Source organism: Olea europaea, chromosome 15 (assembly GCF_002742605.1).
Source record: "Olea europaea var. sylvestris chromosome 15, O_europaea_v1, whole genome shotgun sequence".
Classification (NCBI taxonomy): Eukaryota; Viridiplantae; Streptophyta; class Magnoliopsida; order Lamiales; family Oleaceae; genus Olea; species Olea europaea.
Window position 1 is genome coordinate 6,193,693 of NC_036251.1, and position 19,962 is coordinate 6,213,654.

General features: G+C 38.0%; 1 protein-coding gene and 1 pseudogene across 1 annotated transcript; one reads left to right on the plus strand and one right to left on the minus strand.

The window, feature by feature from the left end:
* The first annotated feature begins 13,199 nt into the window (after positions 1 to 13,199).
* LOC111409958 lies at positions 13,200 to 17,838 on the plus strand (annotated as a pseudogene).
* Positions 17,839 to 18,350: 512 nt separating this feature from the next.
* On the minus strand, positions 18,351 to 19,874 carry LOC111409960 (eukaryotic translation initiation factor 1A-like). Its single transcript, XM_023040096.1, has 2 exons — positions 19,544 to 19,874; positions 18,351 to 18,714 (listed from the first exon to the last, which is right to left on the minus strand). The coding sequence occupies exons 1-2, from the start codon at positions 19,796 to 19,798 to the stop codon at positions 18,532 to 18,534; spliced, it is 438 nt and encodes a 145-aa protein (XP_022895864.1). The 5' UTR covers positions 19,799 to 19,874; the 3' UTR covers positions 18,351 to 18,531.
* Between the last annotated feature and the right edge of the window lie 88 nt (positions 19,875 to 19,962).

Sequence of the window (19,962 nt, forward strand, 5' to 3'; positions counted from 1 at the left end):
CATACTTCAGTGTTATTTTTTTTTTTTTAAGTAGTGTTTTATGTGAAAAAATGTGACTTTACAATTTTATCCTATTATAACTGGTCTAATAGGGTTGTTCTCAAGCAAGAGTTTAATGAATTTTAAATGATTATAAATTCTAATGAATTTGGTGGATTTAAATAGATCCTTACAAATTTCACAAGAATCTCATTAAATATAGTGAAATTTCAAAAGATTTACTTATTTGTATTTTTAAACTTGAAATCCATTCAAATCTTTTAAAATCATTCTATTAATGAAATCTTTATAAATCCACTAATTATTGAGGATACTTAAATTTTAAAAGATTTCATTAAAATTTCAATTGGGGACACCTAAATTTTAATGAATTTAATTAAAATTCAATAAAATCTCAATTTAAGATACGTAAGTTTATAATGACTTTTAAACTCCATTGCAATCTCAATTGAACACATCTCCCTAAATTTGGTCGAAATACATTTTTCAGGTCAACTAAAGATCAAATTCATCCATTTATCTTTGTTTTCTAATAAAATGAAATGTTTGAAATTGTGAATGGCACGAAGTGAATGATGAAATAAAATTCTGCAAAAAAGAGAATGATTTGGGACTGCACCTCTCTCTCTCAATGTATTAATCACTTGATTGGGGTCCATTTAAAAATGACTGGATTCGAATCGAAAAAAGGAAAAGGCCCTTATACAGGGGCCCTGTAATACGGGGGGTCGAGCTGCCCCTGTGATAGGTTAGGGGCCTGTACGTGAAGTAGGTCCCAAAAAGGAAAAAAAATCCTGTAAAGCCCAATTAGAAGTCACGTATAGGAACTATTACCCATGTTCATATCTTCTTCCGTTATTCATGGAGGGAAGTGAGACAAGTGGCTAAAATTTTCTTCCTCGATATTACGCTAAAAATTGGGAGAGACTCAAAAAGGGGGGATATATTCATGACCACTTGGCACCAGTTTATCTTGTGTTGCAGTGATTTCTACTCAAATTCTTCATCAACGAAATTGGAAGGTATTATCGGATTTTATTACTGTAAAAGCAGGCTTTATATGTTGAAATCACACTAGATCTAATTGTTGAATGATTTAATTTCAATTCAACTCATAATTTATTTATTTTCCAAAATTGTTGTTTCTTGATGGTAATCTTCCTCTTATGGTTTTTCGACAAAATTCCTCTTGAATTTTTCATTCGGTTGTATACGGGTTTCTCCTTTCCTTAAAAAGTGGCTGCCCTTCGAAATACCCAGGACCAAAATCCTGTGGGGGCAGTTTCCCACACTAGACCCCAGGTGTCTCCGTCCCTGCATTTATATGAAATTGTTGACACCCTAAAAGTAAAGCCCAATTCGAATAGCCCAAAGAATGAAGCCCAACTCGGCAATTCAGGATGAAGGCCCAAATAGGGTTATTAATGAATGCAGTGAAAGCCCACGAACGCGGTAACACCATCGCCCAAACTTACAAGACGCCCAAGATTTGAGTAAATGAAGTGCCTTGCAGTCGCCCAAAGTTATAACCCCGTTCTCGCCCAAACCTTCGAATCGCCCAGGATCTTAGCAAACATAAGTTATTATGGTTATCCAAAAGTACAGTTATCGAAGCAGTTATTGGGTAATCTTATCACGTTCCGCGATTCAAGAAGTTCAGTTGAAGACGGTTGAACGACAAAGAGTAGTGATAACATTTAGAGACGGCAGTTCCACGATAAGTTGGCCACCATGAAGAAAGTGGGCAGTTATAAAGTAATTGAGCTGTTTCTAAGTGGTTGATCACAAAGAAAGCATCAGGGGAATATAAAAGGGAGAAAAGACATAGAGCAAAAGACTCCGAATCAAACACTCTCAAACAGAGAATATATAATTTCAATTTCTTAGTTTAAACTTAAAATATTTTTTTCAGTACTCGTGTGCTTGCGCCCCTTGGAGGCATTTCTGTTTAACTTCCAATTGTAAAGTCATTGCCAATAAAACACTTCTTTTTGGGACTTTGTCTCAAGACATTTGTCCCTTACACAATCGTCTGACCCCTTTTAAATTGTTAGCGACTACCCGCGCAAAACAATTTAACACGCCCAGTGGGACCTTGGTGTTTGGTGTTGAAGATACAAAAGAAAAAACAAATATGCCTCAGAAATCTGATAAGGAAGCAGCAAGTCAGGGAAGAGTCCAGTCTATGATCGAGCGATATGAGGAGTAGCATAGCTCTCCACGAACAGATGGAAAGAATCAGAGCAATCATAGTCGTTACGAACCAATGACAGAGTTGAGTCCTCGAACCATGCGTGCATTATTCGGAGAATTCACACAAGATGTTGTTGAACAGGTAAATCTACGAAATATTCATAATATGGAAAGATTTACCCAAAATGGGAATGCACATTATGACAACATGGCCAAACAACTGAACACTTTGAACGAAATAATGAATAAGTTAGTAGGCCAAATTTGTCAGCCAGTTGTGTCTCTTACAAAACACTTTCAAACTGGGACAATTGTGGGACATAATCCCCCAGTCCTAAGTTTAAATCAAGGGGTAGAACCACCTTTTGATTCCTCTACTTCAAACCAAGGGAGTGGTGCAATACCAAATCAGAATAGTGGCATTGGTACGTCTAACTTGGGGGGATAATCCAAATGTAAGAGATAATATCCTAAATAATGGGCAGAATACCCCACGTGTTAATGAGAGAATAAATGTTCAGGCTAATGGTAACAATGGCCCAAATCATGGTAACTTTGTTGCCAATCAAGGACCAAACATCAAGCCTCAAGCAAATCAACCGATCAACCAACCTGTAGGAATTCCATATGACCCCAACATTATGTTGAGGAATCAGATTATGGAAATCGTATAGGACCAGATGGCTTTTGGAGTACGTCCTATCATTAGGCCGACTTACACAAAGCCATATCCTGATTGGGTAGATCAAGCACAGCCATGGCCTAGAGAGTATAAAGTGCCAGAATTCTCACTGTTTACCGGTTTAGGAGAGGTGTCTACTCTAGAACACATAGGGCGATTCACACTGCAAAGTGGTGACGTAACTAATTACCATAAAATGAGGCTGTTCCCTAGTTCATTAACGGAGTAGCCTTCTCCTGGTTCATCAATTTGCCAGCAAACTCTGCACGCTCAGTTTTATAAGACTGAGTCTGAAGTTACTTTGGCCGATTTGGCGAATTTACGTCAAATGTCAAACGAATGGGCAGAAGGTTTCCTTCAAAGGTTCAAAATAGCAAGAAGTAAATATTTTGTACCTTTTCCTGAAAAGGAGTTTGTCAAAATCGCTCAAGGTTGTCTAAGTTTTGATCTAAAAAGAAGTTCCAAGACAAGGAATTTCCTGATCTTTTCCAATTGAGCGCGAACGTGATTAGGTATGAACGATTAATAAGAGAGGAAGAACAAATGAAAAATTCTAGCAAAGGGACTTATTATAGAGACCCAAATTTTGATGTTCATACCATTAACGACGAGTATTACGATCAAACCGAAATGTGTTTGGCTGAATTAGTTAAAGGAGACACATATACTTGTCCTATAATGGCTAAACTTAGACCGTCAGGCAAGGATGAGCTTATAAAAGATGAAAACATAAAGGTTAGAACGTTCTCGTTCGATGTAACCAAAACTGACCTTATAGTTGATAAATTATATAAGGATAAGCAGATAAAGCTGAGCGATGAGCAAAAATTGCCAAGCCCTGAGCAAATTAAGGGTAAAAAATATTGTAAGTGGCATAATGCATGGTCACATTTGACTAACAACTGTTTGGTTTTTCGCCATGTGTTACAGGATGCCATTGAATCAAGACGAATTACATTTGAGGATAAAAGGAAGATGGCAATAGATGAAAATCCTTTTCCACAGCCACTTGGGATGAACATGGTGACATCTGGTTTCAAAAACAAATTGCCAAAATTCAAGTTGGTTATAGATGATGGAGAAGAAGACCCTGGACCACATTCCAGTGTCTTTGAACATATCAAAGGGAAGGAGCTCAAAAAGGATGAAGATGTCCTACGTGCAAGATGCAAAAAAGAAGTGAGTGCAAATGCAGAGAAATCAGGATATGGCCGCATCACCATCGCCCTAATTTTTTCCCAAACGCTCAGTCTGGTAGAAGGCAGGGTACATCGTTCTATAAGGGACCGCCTTTTGAGAGGCAGTTCGGGCCAGTAAATAATGGGAGAACATTCAGACCACAACCTAGCCAACCAAATGTATGGCATTCTTTCCAGTATGAGGCTGGAAGGGCGATACCTTTCAATGAGATGACTAGAACCCAACAAAGGCATTTTCAACGGAACTACGGGCGAATGATGAGGCAACAACAGGAAATGTTGCGTCCTAAGGCACCTAGACTACTCGAAGCGGCTAATCAGAATGTTCTCAAAGATAGTGAAGAGACTATTACAGGCAAACCTATGGAAGAATTGCCAGAGACTTCTTCTGGGAGGTCGAAGTTTGAGCGAAACAGAAGGGATAGAGAAGATCCAGATCAGCCCCTTACTATCCAATTTGGTACGTTACCTCCTGTCGTGGCTAATAACTATTTACTAGCCAATGAGTTCAAGAATAAAAAGAAAGGAGAAGAAGAAAATAAGGATAATGAAGAGGAAGCATGCATGTTGGAATATGAAGAAGGCCAAACTTCTAGAGAGGCCTACAATGGTGAAGAAGATGATGATATGACAGACATCGAGGATGAAATCGATCTGGAAGCGAAAAGAAGAAGAAGAGGAGTATCGTACAATACTCTGTTGAAGTAATTATATCGAGAGGGAGTTCGTGAAGTAGATTTATTGGGAGAACCATCTGGGCGTTCTTTCGATTTTTATGTACTGTACGGGATGCCCAAAAGGAAGAAGAGAGTGCCTCGCTCTGAAAAGTATGGATCACCTCCAAGAATAATGTCTCCTCCCACAGGTTGGGTAACTGAACAAGAAGTATTAGAAAATAGTAAAAAGGAAATTCAGGAGACAGAGGTTCAGTGCGATATGCTGCACGTTGACTTATCACAAAAGGGTAACTCGACGGAGGACAAGCAAGAAGTGGAAATAGATGCTGCCGAAAAAGTTATTTTTAAGCGACCAGCCATGAAATTGACCAAACACTTGAGACCATTGTACGTTAAACTCTAGTTAACGATATACCCGTGGCAAAAGTGCTTGTCGATAATGGAGCAGCTATAAACACCATTCCATCTAGGATGATGAGGAAATTCGCAAAGACAGAATGTGATATGATCTCGACAGAAGTCATCCTGACAAGTTTCAATGGAGAGGCAACTTCAGTTAAAGGGTTTATGCCATTCGACATAACTATAGAAACAACTACTAGGACCACGGTCTTCTTTGTGATAGATGGTCCCACTAGTTACAATGTGTTATTAAGAAGAGATTGGATACACAGAAGTCGCTGTACACCTTCATCGCTCAATCAGTGCCTAGTTTTTTGGAATGATAAGGGCGAAGCAGAGGTGGTGGAGGCCGATCATAGGCCTTTTGTCGCAGAAGCAAACTCAGTAGAAAGGTTCATGTACGAAGGAAATTATGGAACTGTCAGAGTAGTCCAAGATGGAGAAGAAACTCAGATTGTCGCGCAGAGTGAAGATCCTTTTTCGGTGGATGCACTCACTGAAATGTTCAGTCAAATGAGGCCAAACATAGTGGCCCTGGAGGAGCCAGTAATTGGCAAAAGAATAATCAAGGAGTTTTAAATGAGTTGTAAGCAACAAAGACAAATGACCGATATTCAGGCCTTCAAAGCCAAATTAATGGTTTTCAATAAAGAATGCAAGGACGAGACGAAAGGAGCAGCAGCCTTGAAAGCATTGAGAGACAAATTGGCAGTGTTTGAGTTGGAACAAAGTATTGGCCAAGAAGTCAACAAGGTGGATTGTTTAGAAGGAGAAGTGCCTACAAGGGAACTGGATGACGAAGTGATAGGGATTGCCAAGCCAAGCCTGGATACGCTCAAGTACAAGACCCTCTGATTAGAGTAAATATTAGCAATGAAGGAGAAGATCGCCCAAATGCTCAATCAAGAGGACGAACTAAAGCTTTTTCGCCACTTTTAAAATTGAAAAATCAGGACGAATTTGTCTGGAAAGAAGAGCATCAAAAGGCTTTTGAAAGACTAAAGACATACTTATCAAGTCCACCAGTATTGGTGTCACCAATTCAAGGACGACCAATGAAAGTGTATGTATCGGATGAAGAAGAATCAATAGCTGGAATGGTCGCGCAAGAAGACCAATTTAGTGAAGAAAGGGCGATTTACTACTTGAGTAGAAGGTTAACAAAATGTGAATGTAATTATTCTGCCATTGAAAAATTATGTCTTGCATTGTATTTCACATGTACAAAATTAAGGGCTTATTTACGGCCCGTAACCGTTTATTTAATTTCTAAAGTAAATTTGGTTAAGTATATGTTCTCTCGCCCTATTTTGCACCAAAGGGTAGGCCTTTGGACATTAGCCTTATTAGAATTCGAAATACAATACATACCCCAAAAGGCAGTAAAAAATCAGGCTTTGGCTAATTTTCTGGCCGATCATCCATGCCTTGATATGCCTGAAGAAATTGAGTTAGAGATCAATTTATTTGAATTAAAACCTTGGGTTTTATATTTCGATGGATCGAAAACCTCTAAAGGTGCAGAAGTAGGGATAGCATTGATAAACCCTTTAGGGATTTGTTACAAGTTTCACATTCACTTTGGACAGAATGTGCACCAACAATCAGGCCGAATTCGAAGTCTTAATCGTGGGCCTAGAATTAATGATAGATATGGGAATAAAGAATGTGATCATTAGAGGCGGTTTTCAATTGGTAATTCACCAATTGATTGGTGATTTTAAATGCCAAAGTGATTCCATTATAAATCAATATGAAATCACCCAAGAGTTGTTGGAAGAATTCGACCAAATAGAGCTTCAATGTGTTAATAGGATATATAATGACGTAGCAAACGAATTGGCCTAGATGGCCTCAGGGTACTCAAAGGTTTTAAATTGAAAGTCCACTTGTGAGTATGGAACAATATTGCCCGTGATCCAAAGAAGGGCGAGAACGATTGAAATTCATTGCATACAAGATGGAGATGCAATAGATTGGAGAGTAGAGATTAAAAGGTTTTTTATAGAACCTAATAAAGGAGATAGTAGAAAAATGAAATTGCGTTTGCTAAACTATACACTGATAGATGAAGAGTTGTTTAAGAAACGCTCTGATGGTATATTGCTAAATGTGTAAGTTTGCAAGAAGCTAGGACGATCATGACTGAAGTGCACGAAGGGATATGTGGAGCACATCAAGCTGGTCAAAGGATAAGATGGTTAATTATTAGGAATGGATATTTTTGACCAAAGATGGGAGAATCATGCGTTCAGTATGCAAAGAGTTGTCTAGCATGCCAAAAGCATGGTCCAATACAAAGGGTGCCAGCACGAGAGATGGCCCCTATTATCAAACCTTGGTCGTTTAAGGGTTGGGCGATAGACCTGATAGGGAAGATTTATCCCCCATCGTCCAAGCAACATACCTTTGTTATTGTTGCAACTGATTATTTCACTAAGTGGGTAGAAGCGATACCTTTAAAGGAAATCACCTAAAAGAATGTCATAGAATTTATCCGTGACCACATCATTTATAGATTTGGAATTCCACAAACTTTGGTGGTAGATCACGGAACATCTTTAAATGGGGATCAAGTGAATAAATTCTTGGGCGAGTTTAGAGTTAAATTAGTGAACTCCACACCATATTACGCTCAATTCAACGGACAAGCAGACTCTTCTAATAAGATTCTAAAAAATATCACAAGGAAAATGATAGATGAAAATGTCAGAAATTGGCACGAATGCCTAAACAAGGCCTTATGAGCTTATAGGGCGTCGCCTCGGTCAAATACAAAAATTACTCATTTCCAACTTACTTATGGACAAGAGGCCGTTTTCCCTATGGAAATCAACGTGCAATCAATTATAGTATGTTTGCAACATAAGTTAAGTGGTGATGAGTATACCGAATCACTAGTTCAAAACTTATTGGAGTTGGACGAATTAAAGTTGGACGTCCTAGATAGATTGCAAGTTCAAAAACGAAGAATGACTAAATTTTATAATAAAAAAGTTATAGCTAAGTCATTCAGTCTGGGCGAATTGGTTTGGAAAGCAATACTCCCTTTGGATAGCAAAGATCCAAAGTATAGCAAGTGGTCGCCCAATTGGGAAGGACCATATAAAGTAAATAATATGTTGCCTAACGGAGCCTATCATTCGGAAGATTTAGACGGTACCAAGCACATGAAGTTCATTAATGGTAAATATTTAAAAAAATATATTCCTTTCTTATGGGAAAGTGAACAAATAAAAGTGTAATTAAATCGCATTGAACGATCGTAGAGTAAAAAGGGCCAGAGCAAAATACTTTCAAATAAATTCCTTTATTATCAAACGTTCATTACAAAGTTGCAAAATACAAAATGTTAAATGCTCTATAAACTACAATTAAGAACAAATTAATCTCCCGGTCGATCGCCGAGTAAGAGGGTGTATTGGTCTTGATTGCCATCCTGATCATACTGCTACAAAGGCAAGCAGAGAGGCCGAGAAGCACTCTCAGCAAGTAGAAAAGAAGAAGAAGTACCCTCACATCGCCTTCCTAAATGCATCGCTGCAATGACGGGTAAGGAGACTGAGAAGCACTCTCAGCAATCAAGATGGCTTGCAGACGTCCTCAAAAACTGTCTTTCATCATCGAACTCCTTGTAAGGAACATGAAGACAATGGAAAGAACTTTGCTGGCCAAAGAATATTTTTTATATCTTCCATACCAAAGGTGACATCAAGAAAGATGACAAAATGCGCGGATCAAATGATCCATTTCCATGGAAGATGAAGGTTTTGGATCGATTGTCAAAATGCCAAACAATGGCAGCAAATTGGTTTTGAAGAAGAAAATGGAAGTGAAAACGACAAGTGTGGAATATAAGTGCATTTATAGAGACGTGAAGGTGAAGAGACAGAATATGAACAGCCACATTCGTGCCTAGTAACTAGAATCAAATGGCCCGAAATCTTGGGAAAAGAGACAGAAATACCAAGAAAAAATGTGTGTGAATCTTAGCATAAAGCAGTTAAATGTTTGGGGGGTTGACGATTAAAGACAACGTCAATAAATACACAAGAAGACAAGTTAATCGTTCATTAATGATAATGGTTGCTGGTATGTTCAGAATTCAGTACAAGGTTACAAGAGGAAAATTAATATGAAATTACAAAAAGAAAAGTTAAGGCATTAGATGTCTTAATTACAAATCGCCCCAGACTGAACGAATCTTTTTCCTAAGTCTCCCCCAATTCTCGCTTTGCTGAGAAGAAGTGACATTCAATTCAGCCACAAAATCATCATCAACCTCCAACTTCTTGTACTGTTCGACCAAAGACTTGGTTCTCTCAATTCCTTAGGAGGCATTGCATTTTTTGGCAGCCATTCTCGCCTTGCAGTTGTCCATCTTTGCTTGAAACTCCTTCATCTGTGTAGCCAAAGTGGTCATCAAAGAGTCTTCAATCATGACTTCAGAAGAGATTTCTTTCAATTCGTCCTCAACTTTGTTGATCTCCAGAAGCAAAGATTCTCTTTCAGATACAGCGTGAAGATATTGAGTACTTTTGGCCTTCAGTTCAACATTTTTGGCCAGCAAGGAGAGAACCTCGGAATGGACAACTTTCAACGTCGCTTTAAAATTAGCAGAAAGATTGAGTGACGGAAGAGTCAGTGCTTGCTCCAACTTCGCACTCAAATGCTCAAGCTTATTCTTATATTTGGCAGCACTAGCCCGACCGATGTCCATATCCATAAAGGACACATACTCAAATATCGACTGCTTGAAGAACTTCATATCTTCCTCTGAAGAAGCAGAAGGACGACTCGTTGAAGCAGGGTGAGACGTCTTGACTTGCCCCCAAGAAGTGAACAAGTCTTGGATGAAACGCACAATCTTATCAGCATCCTGCAAAGAAAGTTGCCTACATTGAAGGTTTTCATTACAATGAAAAAAGTGGAAGTAAAAGTGAATCAGAGATTACCTCATCAGCAATCTTGAGAGGTGGCATATCCCCAGCCAAATCTACCACCTGTGGCTCCACCACTTGTGAGGACTTCCCCTTGTCTGAGCGAGAAGACTTTGCCACAACGGGCAAACCCATGGGAGCATCTGTAAAACTCAAAAAGCAACAAATCAAAAACCAATAGTGCAAACAAAGGTAAAACATCAAAAAATGTATTACCTTCTGGTTCAACGTTTGGGGGGTTGACGCCCTGAGAAGAAGGTGGCTCATCCATTGGTTGTGATGAGGATTCTGGAACTGAAGGTTTCTCTTTAAGCGTAGTCCCTTCATCAGTTGGTTTGGATGAAGCAGCCTCAGTAGAGGGTGATGGAACAGGAGTGTCATCATCATCATCCTCCAAAACGGGAGATGCTAAGGCTGGCCATTTGCGGCTTGGGGCACTCTTAGCTACAGTAGGCTTGGCAAAAAGAGAAGTAGATGGATGAACATACTGTTTAGCACGAGCGGAAGAGGAGGGACTCCTAATGGACACAGGGGTGACCAAAACAGGATAAGTGGAAGAAATGTCCGGCTGATCCAGTGAATGGAAAGCGCGATTGGCATCAGTTGCAAACAATCTGCACTGCACTGATAGTCAGAGTTGTTCAAAAAGGGGATGGATGGCATGGCAAGGATGGAAGGGGGCTAATGAAAAGTTACTCGTCAAAAGAATATTGCGAGCATCTATAGCTTCTGCCTCTGCCTTATTAATGGTGTGGAAGTGATCTATCAAATTTCTAGAATAATAAGGGGGAACAGGCCAAGTTTGGTCAAAACCAAGTTGACGAGCAAAAAATTGGGAAGCATATATTTCAACCCCAGCTTTAGCATTGGTTCCAGTCAAAATATCATGGAACAACTCCCTTCCGGTCAAAAACTGAACCCAAACGAGCAGAGAGGTGCTCGCACTGTCTAGAGTGAATGGGGGTTGCACATAATCTGGAGTTAAAAAGGGAGGAGAAGAAAAGAAAGAAGGAATTGAATTCAAAGTATAAAAAATTGAAAAATGTCCCTTCTGGACATATTTACAGGGCTCAGTGGGCCAATAGCTAGCGCATAGCAGCTAGCGAAAAGAAGGGAAAAGGATAGAGCACCAAGTGAGGGAAAATAGGCTCTCAACCACATTTGAGTGAACCAAAGAGGCCCACTGTTGGCGGGAGATGCACCATTCTTCAATTGGAATTGGAGAGAAGTCATGCCTCTATAAAGGGCAGCCAAAAAGAAAGAACACAAATTCAGGAGCCTGCCATGCGTCAATTCGTGCGCTATAGGTAAACAGCTCATAGAAGGCTTCATACTTGGCATACACAGAACATATTTACAAAGCCAAATCTGAATAAAGGCCACACACTTAGCATGGGAAGGCTCAGCGCTCGAGTGATTATAACAGCTTTACAGGCTTGAATAGGACTCGGTGAGTTTTCTGTCAAATTTTGGAGCGACATCAGAAATCAAAATACCAGGGAAAATGGTATCGCCCAAAGGTGGCAAATTTACTAAGGCCCTAACATCCCTTAAAGTAATGGACATGAGACCAAGAGGGAAAACAAAAGTATTATACTCAGAGGACCAAAAACTTAATGCAATAAGGAAAAGCGCTGAATAAAAAATAGGGGGTTGAAGAGAGATTTCTAACAAATCAGAAATCCTAGCACTATCAAAAATTGCCTTGGTAGGACCATGGTCTACAAGAGGAGCATGTCATCTACGGAAAACGACATCAGATTTAGGCCAAATGCGAATACCTCTTTCGCGAAGCGGCCTCAGCGGCAAAGAGTTTAGAAACGGAGGGTCTTGAGTACAAGGAAACAGCTGGCCCACCGCCACTTGTTCGACGGTCTCGGCATTTTTAAATGAAGGACCTAGATAGAACTCATTGAGTTCGACATTGGTTGGTGCGAGGAAGTTCGGAGTTATATATGGCCGAGTGAGGATCTTCTGGAAGTCTTCAAAACTGAAAGAGTCACCAGATTGAGATTATAAAGCAGCCATTAGGAACGAAATAAAGTTTTGTTGAGATTTGCTTGAGAAATGTAGCAGAGAAGCAAGAAGATGAACAGCAATATTGCGAGAGAGAAGCGTAGAATAATGAGGCGTGATTTAGTAGTGTGATAAAATGGCGTGTATTTGGGGGTTATAAAGGTTTGCAACGTCGCACCTTTTCAGGCTATGGAAGAAAATAATGATTGAAATTCTTGGGAATTTCAAATGTTGTTGGGAAACACAAAGTGAATATGGCAACAATTAATAATTGGTATTAATTTTGCCATATTGGGGGGTAATTGTTGACACGTTAAAAGTGCAGCCCAATTCGAATAGCCCAAAGAATGAAGTCCAACTCGACAATTCAGGATGAAGACCCAAATATGATTATTAATGAATGCAGTGGAAGCCCACGAACGGGGTAACACCATCACCCAAACTTACAAGACGCCCAAGATTTGAGCGAATGAAGTGCCTTGCAGTCTCCCAAAATTATAACTTCGTTCTCGCCCAAACCTTCGAATTACCCAGGATCTTAGCAAACATAAGGTATTATGGTTATCCAAAAATACAGTTATCGAAGCAGTTATTGGGTAATCTTATCACGTTCCACGATTCAAGAAGTTCAGTTGAAGACGGTTGAACGACAAAGAGTAGTGAGCATTTAGAGACGGCAGTTCCACGATAAGTTGGCCACCATTAAGAAGTGGGCGGTTATAAAATAATTGAGCAGTTTCTAAGCAGTTGATCACAAAGAGAGTATCAAGGGAATATAAAAAGGAGAAAAGACAGAGAGCAAAAGACTCCGAATCAAACACTCTCAAACAGAGAATATGTAATTTCAATTTATTAGTTTAGATTTAAAATATTTTTTTCGGTACTCGTGTGCTTGCGCTCCTTGGAGGCATTTCTGTTTAAGTTCCAATTGTAAGGTCATTGCCAATAAAACATCACTTTTTGAGACTTTGTATCCAGAGATTTGTCCCTTACACAATCGTCTGACCCTTTTTTAATTGTTAGCGATTACCATCGCGAAAAACAAATAAATCTGTTCGTGTCCAATTGGAACTGGGTTCAAAATTAAACCTTTTATGTTGTTACCAACATAAGTTTGACTATGCATTGTTTTCTGCAGAGAAGCTAAAAGAGGGTTTCTTGGATTGGGACGATTTAGTGAAAGATGATGCGAATTACTGAAATCAAGAAGTTAAAGCTCTTGCAATCATCTTTGGAGTTATTAAGCTATCAATATTTACAAAGATGCTCCGTCAGTGGAACAGCTAAGGGGAAGGGAAAAATCAAAGCAGGACAGACGTTGAAGCGGTCAAAAGTCACTACAAAAAAAGGGTCAGCAGTTTCTTCTCAACCAGAAGGACCTAGAAGGGGAAGTGAATTCGATGAAATGGTTGATAAATGCTTGAGTGCAACTTCCCCAATCAGATTCTTGAAGGCTAAAGAAAAGGCGAGGGAAGCTGAGAGAGAGAAAATGGGACTCATAAGCAAAGCCCGCGAGCAAGAGATTCAGAAACTGAAGAAGAAAGGAGAGGATTTTGATTCACCAATGATAATTGGAACTCCAGGCACGGATTTAATCACTTTAGGTGTGGTCGATGCAGATAAAATTCCAAAGTATGAGCTGACTGTTGAGGATGGGCGGAGGCTTGCAAAAGAGTATAGTAGAATTTTGATGAGGAAGCACAGAGCGAGGCAGCGGAGTCGACACTCTTGAGGTTGAAGAAGGAAGCAATTGAGGCATTGCCCGAGAACATGAAGGCTGCTGCTTTGGTACCGAATTTGACTCCTTTTCCCATGAACAGATTTATGGCAACATTGACGCCACCAATTGAAGGCTATATTGAGAAGATTAACGAGGCAGCTAGGAAGAGTGCTGGGAAAGAGAAGCTCAGATAATGAGAGGTAAGGATTTCTATTTAACTTTCTTTATGCATTGAGTCATTTTCTCATAATGGATATCCTATTTGTGTCAAATTCAATTGCTTTAGACTATGGTACCAGAATATGGATACATCATTAGATTTTCCCATTTTAACACTGGTTTATTGAATGTAGTATGTCAGTCAGATCCTAAATTTATGGCATTATTTCATTAGTTAATGGTATTGTGCTCATTGATACGCTGAGACACGATTGAGTAACAATTTTCTATGTGATTTGAAGCCTAACTCTGTCATTTTTCTCTTTGCAGCGTGCATGTAAGCCATGCTAACTATAGTATCTCGAACTATTTTATTCTTTTTTATGGTATGACATAGAAACTGCCAAATTTAGAAGATACATGGACTACAACAAGACAAACCATAAAGTCTCATTTGGGTCTAAGTTATTAAGGGCCTGTTCGGTAGTGATAATGAGAATTGATTTTTTGACCGTTAAAGAGAAAAGTGGATCCCACCTATGAGTGAAGAAGTAAAAAATGACGGCTGGAATAGTGAAACAACGGTAAAAAAATTGATTTTTTGGAGTTGAAAAATTACTACCAAACGGGGGCTAAATGTGGTGTGTAAATCTGCAATTTAAAATTCATTTAGTGCTAGCCCAAGTGCCGAGCAGACTTGAAGCTCATACTTGACTTGATAATGTTCGAAGTTGAGCATGTAGGTTCTTCCTCAGTCGTTTTGAGCCCCGAGTTTGTACCTAAATTAAAAGCTTTACCAAGGATAGGCTTGGATTCAATCAGGTTTATCAGTGTTTTGGCATGAGGTGCATACCTTAAGGCATACTTGAGGGCCAGGCTCTAATCAGGATCTCATAGCGCAAGCTTTGATTCCCATTTTGCAAGGAGTAAGCCTTGAGGGCACTTTATCACTCATGATCCAAGGCTGTCGAGTTGTGCACTCCTTAGTTGCTAATTTTTACTCCAAAGACGTGGCACTAAATTTCAGTGTAGTGATTTATAAGCCCTCTCAGGATATTTCTCTGTTGCTTCAATTAGATGCAATGGGTGTAAACCTATTTTTTATGTAGAGGGCTAATATTATTAGCATTTCTTTGTGAATTGACAAATTAGGAACATGAGTTAGGAAATTGCTAGTGGTAGTGTCTGCCAGTTATGTCCATTTTTGTGGTAGTTCTGCGCATGGTAGCTCCTGTGCAACACCAGAAAATCTTCACACTGCTATTAATTGATTTGTGATATGATGATATTGCAAACCACTTAGAAGTCCTGATTGAGAAGTGCCAGTGACTGCTTGAAATATGCATATGCGCAATATGACTTTATACTAATCATCCATATTGGTCTAGTAACTTTATGTATCGGAAGTCAATTTTATAGATATAGTAGTTGTTTATTATACTATTAGAGCCAATTCCTTTTTGTAAGAGTCCAACAAAATCTCTAAATTTAAAATTTAAAAATAGTGTGTGGATTTGAGTCCATAAGTGTAGAGAGCAGTGTTCTGAAAACCGCTCCTAGGCGCCTCGTGGATGAAATGCCACGCCTTGATAGTTAGTGTGAAACTGATAGTTGATCACTTAATGTACGACTAGGTGCCTAGGCACGCGTTATTAATTTTTTCTATTTTTCAAATTATTTTAAGAGTCTTTTATTTGATGTTAATTTATTTATTTTTTTAAATGTCTTTTGTTTACATTAGTTTCAAGTTTTTAAACGATTTTATCTTAACAAAAGTAAAGAATGACTTTATTCGATAAAGAGTTGGATAAGATTTAAGCTACTGTGCTATTTATATTATGTAATTATAATTTTGAGACTTAACCTTTCGTTGAAAACTTCAAAAGTATGTATAAAGTTTCTATAAATCTATTAAGTAGGTACTTATAAAAAAAAAAAAAAAAAAAAAAAAAAAAAAAAAAAAAATTCTGTTAAGTAGCAGCCTGTTTGGGAGGAATTTTTTACCGTAAAAAATTGATTTTTTAACCTTTATTTCACTTTGTCAGCCGTAATTTTTGACTTCTTCTCTCACAGGTGGACCACACTTTTCTTTTAATGGTCAAAAAATCAATTTTCAGAATCCCTTCCAAACGGGGTCTAGGACTTATTTGATTGAAATGTAAAACTATAAAAATTAGTCTAGCTTTTGCATTTTGAAAACTTGAAAATTGTATAATTAAATTAATTATAGGAATTATTAAGTAAATATAATAATTTATAATTTTAGATGTTTGTTATGTATTATTTTAATTATTGAATGATTTTTAGAAGGATTAAAAATTTTAAATAATATGAAAAATTAGAAAACACTTTTTTCTACCTACGTTCGTGAATCTTGAGGTTTGACCCCATGACTAGTCATAGCGGACCCCATGCCTAGTCATACTTTACGCTTTTTAAAACACTTGTAGAGAGCCAAACCTGCTCTTTTTATATAATAATTTTGTTGCTTTTGTTAATTATTTCATGACTTTCTATATACTTATTTTAAAATAAAGGATAAATGACAGTATAAAAAGGGAAGCAAGTAAAAAAGGGAAGGAAAGTGTTTTGAGTCATAATTGCTTATGGAAAAAAATCATGAAACAAACACAGTGTTGCTAAGAGCACGTTAAAGAATATTTTTAAATAAAGAACAGGCTGAAGAACTGGACATATTTTGTTATTTATTTTACTTTTTTCATCTTTTCTTATCATTTTCCTTCTATTTTCCTTTATAATATAAAGAAAAGAGGTGCATAGAAAGTTGAAAATAAAAAAGGCATTAGAAATATTATTTATAGAGTTTGTTGGACTTTTCTAGTGAAGGCTGACTCTCTAGAATAAAGAATATGGAGCTAGTAAAGAGCTTTATGGGAGATGCTCTATGAAACTATGATCACCCATTTATGAATAATAATATCTTGAGCAATGTGTTAGACATGTGGAGCTGAAAGCATTGCTGATCCTACTCGTTCGATGCTTGAAGACGAGTAGTGTTGATGTGGGGAAGCATGAATGGAAATGTAAAAACACGGAATTCATAAACAAACTTCTAGTTTTTGTCGATTCACTGACAAATAGACATAAAAAACACTCGAGTCACATGGTATATGAGAATATGGACTCGTTGATTGACGTGGAATACCATTCCAAGGTTTGGAAAACAATTGAGATAGAGTCAAAATTATTTTTATTCCACAAGCGTCCATCTCATAAGACAATCAAAGCTCAAAATTCCTGTTCCTATATACATGGCATAAGTGAAATCTAGGATCCCACGTTGGAGCAAGTTTGTTAGAAATGCTTGGACCTCCGGCTCTCTTGTTGTACTTATTGACATGATGACATTGAATTGTAGTTATCATACTGACATCTAGACTTTTATAGCATTATACTGACATGCAGTGCGGACCCCAAAGGTAGATTTTCTATGATAATTTTTGTCTCTCGATTGTTTTTTTGTGCAAAGAACATGATTAATTACAGTCTTGACGATCGTATGAAGTTTAGTTTATTGATGAAGTTCGATAGTGGCAATGCAGATTATCTCCTTTTCTGGTGGTGCTTTGTGCCTCTGAAGAACTTGTAATCTTTCCTGGGTAGTGAGATCCAATCTCGTTCTTTGACTTAACACTTCAAGCTGAGACGGGCTAATTAAACTCAGTTTTACTGAATAATGTTTTCAGCTCTGTAGAATGCTTCTGCCCAGATTTATATTCTTCAGGTTGGTTTGATGACCATCGCTTGTGCATTTGCTTAATCTTCTGCTATAAATTATTTAACCAGAAAGTTTCCCAAGCAGTATCAGACTGCATTAGAAATTAATTTATTTTCTGTTCTTTAATTTAATGATGTCTTGTGTAGTTGAAATCGCCTTAGCTAGTGTATATTCATGCGTGTGTTAGCATCACGAGACATGGTTCTAGTTCAACGAAGTTTATTTGGAAGGACGTGCTTTGGCTAATTTGTTAGACATCTCAAGTTAACCGTGTCATTGAGCGGTAAACAATTATCCCGCTTACCACGATACCACTAGGGACCAGTGCCGATTGTCCTAATGATAGCACGTCAATCCTGTGCCGCTTCAAGGTCAGTCGGCCCATAATGATTGCTGTGATATTAGACTTTAATGAAGCCACAGGCCTTCGTGCAAATGCTATTTATCGATATTTTCTAACAATCTGCTGCAAAGGCCAATGAGTTACCAAATTCTCACTAGTCAAGACAGCAACCTTTCTAATTCTATTCCCCCAGTCACCACCATGTTTTACAAAGCCAGGAACACCAAATGCAAGCTGACACACAAAAGTTTCCTATAGTCGACAATTCAAAAAACTAAACTTGGATAAAAAGAAAGTAACTTCATATTATTGCATCCATGTCACATAAATGGTCAAGCATAAAAACCCACAAAAGAATTCATAACAACACTTAAAAAGTTGCACACGATATGTATATCCCTCCTGCTTCTGTATTCGAATATTTAATATCGAAAGGTATTATAAATTGGAAAGGCAACAAACTAGATTTTATCAATGTCTTCGTCCTCAAACTCGATGTAATCATCACCACCACCATCGTCCTCCTCATCAAGTCCACCGGCAATACCTTCATTAAGCCTCGTGCTCTCTGGCAGCTCACCATAGGCCTTCAACAACCGGGCTTCATCAGGCATGTACTTCAGGATTACATCAGCCTTATCGTCCTATGGTAATCAAAGAGGCGGTTAAATGGAGCACAATACTCAATTCACGCATAACGTAACATACAATCCTCAAAAATTAGATTCAGACAAGATGCAATATCATAAATTTTGACAAAAACATAGTTGAAATTCAATCAAGGAAACACAAGCTGAGATATTCAGCCACTTCCTTCCAACATTTACTTTTATGTGCATAAAGTTTCTCAGGTATCCCTTGATCGTTGACGAATTTACTAAAAAGAATAGTTGGAGCATATAAAATAAAAAAATAAAATCACAAACTTTCGAAATCTGAAAACTATTACTTTTTTTTTACCTTTTTTTTTTTAACCTTAAAATATTATTGGGTCTGGCTGTCTGCAAATTCATATAATATTACTTTTGTTAATTCATTTTGCAAAATGGATAAAAAAAGGTTGGAAAACATACTTTTGAACTCAGTAAACAATAATCAAAAGATTGATAAAGATGAAAGATTCCAATAAGCATAGAGCATTTATACGATTTAAAGAGAGGAATTTCCTGCTACAACTTCAATTGTTAAGCTCTAGAGAAGTAAAAAACTCAATTTAAAACTGCAAAAAGAATTACAAATATATATAATAACAAAAATTAAACAACAAATTAAAAAGAAACTAATGGAAAACAACAAACAAGCAGCTAAAATATTTCCCCCTATAACCACCAACTGGTCGATAAAAGTCATCAAACACTACCCATGAAGCCAAAATAAAATTAATCTAAGATCTCAATTTCTAAAAATAGAAATATGAAAACAATTATTCACACAATAAGTCCAATAAAGAGATAGTTATAAATAAATTACTACCTGGTAGTCACGGAGACCGACAAGTATGATATCACCGGCAGCGATCCAGACCTTTTTATGCATTTTACCACGTATATGGCAGAGACGCTTGATGCCATCGATGCACATGGCTTCACAGCGGCCATTTCCCAACATCCTCAATACCTGAGCGTATTCCTGCCCATCTTCTTTGAATACGAGTTCTCGCTTCTCATCATCGGCCTCGTTCTTCCCTCTCTTGCGATTCTTACCTCCCTTACCCTTGTTCTTCGGCATCTCGTATGAACCCTAGATCCTACGGCTCTGGTTTCACTTCGCTTGCGTATGATGATCGAGAGAGTTCAGACACGTGCATTTCACCTTTTATAGCTTCGGATTTACGTGATTTGTACGGCTTTGGATTTATGGGCTCAATTGGGCCTTCGTGGACCATTTTAACC

Excerpts from the sequence above, each read along its gene's own strand:
- LOC111409960 (XM_023040096.1), bottom strand. The coding sequence starts at position 19,798 with ATGCCGAAGAACAAGGGTAAGGGAGGTAAGAATCGCAAGAGAGGGAAG. Across the intron at positions 18,715-19,543 it reads TCGGTCTCCGTGACTACCAG|GACGATAAGGCTGATGTAAT; the intron begins GTAGTAATTTAT and ends TGATTACCATAG.